Raw genomic sequence first — 7,535 nt, 5'->3', positions numbered from 1 at the left:
GATTATAGTTAAAGGGATATTTCAGGACAGTAATATATATTATTATTATTATTATTATTATTATTATTATTATAATAAAAGTTAGTCTTTTTCCTAAATTTGTAAATGATATCACTGAAGAATTCTGTTTTTAAAACAGTTTTATGATGAGAACACAAATCATTTGGACATTTTGTCAGTATTTGCTCTATCATTAAGATCTAAATAACACTTTTTACTGACTTCTTTGTGGAAACATGTTGAGCTGTAGTCGGAAGTGTCCAAAGTCAAATCTTCTCTTGAGCAAATACTTTCTATCTGGTATCTTGTGTTTGTTGTTATGCTTCATACCAACGTTTGTAATAAAATTCCTGTGGGGAAAGTCAATCATGTCTGAAACACCATCAACAATGGAAGTTTAAACAAGTCAACAATCAAAAGAAGGGGTGTGTCATGCTGTTTGCACCACCGCCTTTACACTGGAACTCAAGTGTCTTTTTATCTTCACATCTTGTTGTTGATTTTATCTTCATTATGAAAGGGAACTCATGTGTGAAAAGTCACTGAGCTTTTACAACAAACCAACCATGATGCAAGTTGAAATGATTCGACATGTGTCATGTTGCCTGCACCACCAGCATTGCCCTGGAACTCAAATGTTCAGGAAGACACTTGTATAATCACACCTTCAAACGGAAACACTGTGACCTGACTTTCAGGATTGCAGCACCTTATCTGAACCTTGACTTAGAATTAAATTCAAAATGGAATAGGCTAAAACATGAAACAAAATAAAGCCATATGTAGTGTTATTTACGTAAATATATATGTATACACACAGGAAATAATTTCTCTAGTGTGTTTTTCAAATTTGCGTCAGGTTGAATGCAAACACAAGCAGCAAGGTGGTGATGATAATATGATCTTCACATTAAAGGTTCAACAAAAGTGGGAAACAGTGTCCATCAACTGTGACTGTAAACGCAGTCCTCCACCCCTCATCCTGCACACTGTGTCCTGTTAGCTGAGGAGTAAAATCCACCCCTCAGGTGCAACAGCTTGACCCTGTGATGGAGCAGGTGTCTTTGTGTGGGCACAAGAGTCTCTGGTCTCCCATTGTTTGACCTGCCTGCATCAAATTTCAGTCCGTTTCCTTTGCTGGACATTCACCAGGAGCAGCCTTAAATCCCAGCTGCAGTATGGCTCACCTCCTCTTCTCCCGGGGTGATCCGAGATGGTGCATCCAGCTGGTCCGACTGCATGTTCGCTTTAATATGTCAGATAACAGGATCAGTAAGACGTTTTTCTTTCTGTAGTAAATTGCTCAGTTCTCCTTGGGTTAAAGAGATGTATGATATCTTTGAGGAATCTGAGTTACATTATATGTATAGTAATAATTTAACATGCAGCATAAACACAACCAGAAGAAAGTTACTTGTTAGATTTGAGGCAAAATGGTTAAATGATATTTTGTTCAAACCAAAATTGCAAACATATATTCAAATCGAGCACAATTATGGACCTAAATCTTATGTTACAGCAAATCTTACAAGGAGTCAAAGGTCTTTAGTCAGACAGTCGAGAACAGAATCCTTCCTCTGAACCTTGAAGTTGGCAGATTTAAAAACATCCAGGAGGATGACAGGCTATGTGAACTGTGTGATTTAGGAGAAGTTGAGAATAAATTACATGTTCTTCTGTATAGTGCTTTTTATGATGAGTCAAGAAAACCTTTATTCAATGAAATGTCTGTTCAAAATCCAGAAATGTTCTGGTGCTCTGATGATGATAGAATGGAATGGCTGTTTCATTCATTTATAAGTTGGCTAATTTTGTTTCTAAAGCTTGGAAAAAGCATCAGAATGGGTTTTTTAAGTAACATTAATTGTGATCTATATTACGTTTTTGTTTTGTTTTGTTTTTCTGGTTTCTGATCTGTTTTGCTAAATAATGGTGTCTTATAAGCCTGTTTGGGCTGGACACATGCTTGAGCATGACACAATAAAAAAAAAAAACATTCATTCATTCATTCATAAACACCAATCAAATTCATTGTTTACATTCACAGGTTTATTTGGCACATGATAGCTTAAATACATACAGTAACGGTAGAAAAGTTTTCTCTTCCACCATTAAAAATAACAGGTTGTTTAATTCAGGTCAACATACAGGTTAATTTAAAATAAATATATTTATGGGATTATTAATCATTTACAGCAGTCACTTCATAAAGTTTTATATTTGTTTACCAAACTTTAAGTTCTTACAATTTTGAGTTATACAGCTGAGAAACAAACATTTGCCAAAACCTCCAGAGTTATATACACATGTACAACCAGTAAAATCCCAGCTTTCACTCATTTTTTCTCATTTGTTCATAAACTGTCCCTGAGATTGCTGACTGGACATGAGGGAGCTGAAGAAGCCGATCTTGCAGGGGACCAGTCATGAAGAGGCTCTCAGAAGGAGAGAAACAAGCCACAAGACCATCACACCATGGTGCTCTTCACTCTCTCAAAGATCTGTCGGACTTTTACTGCAGGGACACAGCCTTCCCTCACAATGGTAATGATCCCTGTGAAAAGAGTATGACAGGTTTGAGTTACAAAGTGCCCCTTAAACACAAAAAACAGAGAATGTAGGGGGAATATTCTTGCATTTTACCTTCGTCAATCTTCAGGCAGTTGACTACAGTGGAGGCAACAACTTCATTTGAGTCCCCATCACACAGAACACCTTGGAGCTTGTGTCCCAGTCGACTATGGCAAACAAGATGGTAGAAAAGGGTGTGTGAGTGAATGTGCATGTTACCACCCATTAGCACTAAGCTCAGACACACTGAGATTAAGTATGAGGCTTGAGGTAGTGGGTCAGTGGAATACCAGGAAACATGCGTTAGGACTAGTGTTATGTGACGAGACACTTACTTGATGACCATGCTGTGATGGGTGCTGTCTGCCTCTCCGCTGGGATTGGCTGACGTAATAGCAAGGGGTCCGGTGATGTCACACAGGTGGCCAGTCACCGTGTGGTCAGGGACTCGGATCATGATGCTGTCCTTAGTACCGACACGGTCATAAGCTGCTCCCACTCCTACACAAGAGAAATTGAAAGGTGAGGTGAATACTGATCATTGATATTTATCTAAGACAAGGGGGAACAGTTGTAAATGGAATACAGTATCAGTGTGGTAAGGCAGCATTTAAACTGCTATGTCCAGTTTACCTAGTCTGAACAGCCAGTCTCCTTTGCTGACAATGCAGCTGATGCCTCCTGGATACACATTCCTCATAAATTCCCACAGCAGAGGACTGAAGGGAGGCTTGGCGGCCACCAGCTGCTCCACATTAGAGATGCAAATACAGATGGGCTTCTCTGCTGGTCTATCCTGGATGAGGCCACAGATAACAGGTGCATGGCTTTCATATGAGAACAAGTGTTGAAAATAAAAATAAAAAATAAATGATCTGTCTCATATTACACTTCCGAGAAATTTTTCATTCTTACTTTAATATTGTAGATTTTCTCTATAGCTTGAGGATTCTTGCAGGAGGCAGCCAGGGCGTAGACTGTGTCAGTGGGGATACCACACACTCCTCCTTCCTCCAGAAGGCTGGCAATCTTCAGGAGACCACTAGTGAGTCGTGAATTGACCGCAGGACAGGGATACTCTGGAGCAGAGTCCTGCTTCATTTTCTCCTGAGACAGGCCATAGAGGGAGAGACATTTTTATGAATTGAACACAATGGAGTGTGACAACGACTGCAGGATTGGGGGAGAAATACAAAATGAGTCTCTTAACTGGTTACCTTTATTAAGGGGGGGCCCATAGGCAGCAGTCTCTGTGAGAAGATGCAGTTCACTAGTGATGCCAGAGCTCCATATATGCAAATTATTGAAAGTAGTGCAAGCATGGCCACTGTAAAAAAAAATGTTGTCACAATGTTTTAATAACTGGATGGATTTTTTAACACATGCAATTTTAATTTTAAGTCTGTTTCTAGATTTAAAGTATCCTATGTAGCATTTTCCTAAAAAAAAAAAAAAAAAAAAAGACAATGTGGTGTCTCTAAATCATCACCTAAGACTCACTAGATGTGCTCTGCATATTCTACCTTTATAACCATAAAAATGCATTCACAATTAGGCTTTGCTCTTACTTTCTAGGTCATATGGCAGTCGCTGCAGAGTGGAAAGCAGGAAACAGACAAGGACAACCTCCATGATTGTTGTTAGAAACAGCAAAACCAAGTTCCTATAGGCAGCTGAAATGAAAAAAATGGATTGATAAAGACAAGCTCAAAAACAAATATATGAATTTATTCTTCATAAAACAATAGTCCTGTTAATCTTACCAATCAGCATAAGGAAAGCATTAATGACCAGGAGAGCGATGGCCCCCGCTGTAAAACCGTAGGCTGTGTCTGTGGATAGCTGAAGCAGGTTACCTAGTAAGAAAGAAAAACTTGGGATAAGAATTTTGTGTAATTCAGTAAGAGAAAGTCACAACGTAAACATGTTTGTATCGACATACCTGCAAACCTAAACCAGGTCCAGGTTGCCCACACTACTACATAGATGGATGAGATGACAGACCCAAAACGACCACCTCCTGTGACCTGAAGCCGGCTGACGTAGGCCTGGATAATGGCTCCAGAGATAAGCACCCAGGGCACAGTCAGATGCAGGAAGGTAGGATTTGTACTGGTTAACTTTGCATGTAGAGCTGAGAGAGCTGCGACTCCATTTGAAAGGTAGAACAAGGCATCTGAAGCCTGGTCGGTTTGAGGCAGCGCCTCCTGGTCTCTGTGCTTGGCCCTGCTACAGTTCAGAGCCTTCTTCAACTGGTCAGTGGAGATGGGCTGTGGTCCTACAGGGATTAGAGACTTCTCTGCTATGGAGTTGATAAGACGCGAGAAGGTACCATACAAGGAGGCTGCTGTGAACAGGGAGCAAGATACTCCGAAGAAGATGTAGTATCCCTGGAGAGGGATCTGGGAGATTGTTGAGACTGTGAGCAGGACAAACAGCATGTTGTGGATCAGCTCCAAGACATCGGTGTTCAGACTTCCTACACAGAGCACCAAACCTGCCATCACAAAGAACCAGTTTCCCACCATTGATTCCTTCCCTGAGACCACTTTGCTGTCCTCCACAACCAGAGCAGACACTACAAATTCATCCCAAGCCTTGATCAGCCAATATGAGGCATGAAGGCCAAACTTAGTGGTGTGGTAGCAGTCTTGGCGCAGATGGGCATAGTAGCTGGAAAACAGCTGGGCAACTGTGATGATTGAGACCCATGCAACTCCTAACCCGAAGGACTTCATGTACCCAAAGCTGTAGAATGCAAAGATGAATGGGGCAACGGTGTCACAGAAGTAACCCAACGCCATAGGCTCTGCATATTTAGTGTTTTTCTTCTTCTCTTGGCCAATGTTCTGGGCGCTTGCTGAGTTGGTGGTCCCTAGCAGGAGAACATTAAAGAGGGGGGTACCGAAGCCTTTTAGGACTAGACGCTGTGTCAGACCTTTGACGAGCAGTGCAGCCGAACCGTAGATGGCAAAAACCAAAATGAGCAACTCCAGAACCCCAGAGACCACGAGAGCCCAGGAACCCGCTACCAGACTCACTGCTTCAAAGATTAAGGTGGCTGTGATGGCTCCAAAGACAAAAGGCATAATGTAGTTGACTGTGGCAGAGCAGAAGGCTAAGAGAAAGGACATAAGGATATAGGGGACCAGACCAGCAATTGCCGACTCTTTCATGGACAGACATAAATAGCAAACTGGGACGGTGGCATTTGAGGATATGTTGCTCATCATGTTAGTGGACAGGGATGAATCGTTCATCTGATGTGGCATTAATGCTGCTGTAGAATTTTCAGCTAAAGCGCCAAAGTAGATTCTGGTAGCACCATAACTGCCCCACAGAGCAGCATAGCCAATGAAGGCAGTGCCACTCAAATGATCGTATTTTCTAAAGGAAAGCAGTCCAGCCACCAGCTGGCATATACCACCAATCAGGATGAGATGAACACCTTTAAAAAACATAGAAGTGAAATTACTAAAACAATTTTATATGACATTTTACTATATTATTTTAGCAGATTTAGCAGAAAGTTTTACCTGCAAGTATGTTCTCCACTCCCACTGGTGCATTGCCAGTGTGTGCTGTACTGAAGTTCTGTAGAAGTACAAGGAATGCACTGATCCCATTGGATAACATGCCTAACACTCCTGGTTCACCATAGAAACTGGCTGGAAACCCATCTAATGTTGCCATAGTGTTTTTGTTGTCAATCTGTAATTTCAATGAAACAATTAAAGAAATGACATAATGTATTCATGAATGTATATTCATTCTCACAGTGCAGTGTGTACATTTTACTTTCATTATGGATAATGAACAAATACAGAAATGAAGAAAAAATCCTAATCTCTTCATCTTAGTTGATTAAGTGGAGTTGTTGAGGATTGAAGACTGTAAATAATCCAAGGCAGCCTCTCTTATCTACTAGTATTATTCAATACTTATACAACTGTAATACACAATCTATCCCTCTAATCTATGCTCACATGTCACATCTCCAGCTTTTTTAACTATTTAATTGTTGTGCAATACTGTCACTGTTTGCTGCCTCATCCAAGTGCATTATTTACAATAAATACAGTAGAGTGAGGATGGTCTCTCATCTTATTTATCCTGTTTATTCTTCTTTTATTCATCTTGTTGTAACTTGCTTTTGTTTTTATCTTTTTCCTGTTGTTTTCTTATGTATTTTATTCATATTTCTTTCATTTGTTACTAGGCCAAAATAATTTCACTGTATGACTACAGTGACAAATCAAGTGTGTCATGTCTTACATGCATAGACAGAGAGGTCACTTGTTTGTGGCTGGAAATCACAACTTGACTCTCTTAAAACCCCAGAAAAGCTGATCACACAGAGCAAAATTGCCTTAATGCTTGATATTTGTAGAGCATTGTACTAAAATATAGAAACAAGTGCTAAAAGCAAATTATACTACGTTTAAAGAGCATAAATATGCCATAAAGTACAGATGGCAAACTGCAAAGTCCTGCAAACTCAGTTAAGTCAACTTTTAGTTCAATTCTCTGAGGGATTTTTCTTTTCTTGTCTTATTTACCTAAAGCTTAAAGGAAACCTGAGAGTTTTTGGCTCTGCCCCACTCATAAATTGTTCCACTCTGACAGTAAGAGACACAGCAGAGCAGCTGTATTCAACTTACCTGCTCTATGACTAGAAAACAGCAGGTGTCCACACAAGTTAGTATTTTATCCCCAAATAACAGACTGATATTTAACCAAAAGACAGGAACTGTGTATGATTTTGTAAATTGTATTATGAAGTCTTACCTGGTGAAGATGTTCACACAGGTGAACTGCTGAGTTGATCTGAAGCAGAGATGAAGGTTGGACATAAATAAGGCGTGAGTGGTGAGTGTGGGAGGAGTTCATGAAATTCTCCTTACCTTAGATAATCAATGACCACGCCTTACTCTGAAAGAAGATGAGAAAGCTGATGTAAATTA

The 7,535-nt window shown here is 40.1% G+C and overlaps 1 protein-coding gene across 1 annotated transcript; it reads right to left on the bottom strand.

Moving 5' to 3' along the window:
• Positions 1-2,027: 2,027 nt before the first annotated feature.
• LOC146326995 (uncharacterized) lies at positions 2,028-7,491 on the bottom strand. The gene is made up of 11 exons (XM_084719368.1): positions 7,360-7,491; positions 6,108-6,282; positions 4,514-6,019; positions 4,335-4,427; positions 4,140-4,244; positions 3,789-3,898; positions 3,487-3,678; positions 3,205-3,367; positions 2,907-3,072; positions 2,644-2,738; positions 2,028-2,554 (listed from the first exon to the last, which is right to left on the bottom strand). Exons 1-11 carry the CDS (start codon positions 7,459-7,461, stop codon positions 2,469-2,471), a joined length of 2,793 nt encoding a protein of 930 aa, XP_084575494.1. The 5' UTR covers positions 7,462-7,491; the 3' UTR covers positions 2,028-2,468.
• Positions 7,492-7,535: the final 44 nt, after the last annotated feature.

The sequence above is a fragment of the Lutjanus erythropterus genome, chromosome 5 (assembly GCF_056507025.1).
Source record: "Lutjanus erythropterus isolate fLutEry1 chromosome 5, fLutEry1.hap2, whole genome shotgun sequence".
In the NCBI taxonomy this organism is placed as follows: Eukaryota; Metazoa; Chordata; class Actinopteri; order Lutjaniformes; family Lutjanidae; genus Lutjanus; species Lutjanus erythropterus.
The sequence above is the reverse complement of the archived record's forward strand: the minus strand, read 5'-3'. Positions and strand labels throughout refer to the sequence as shown.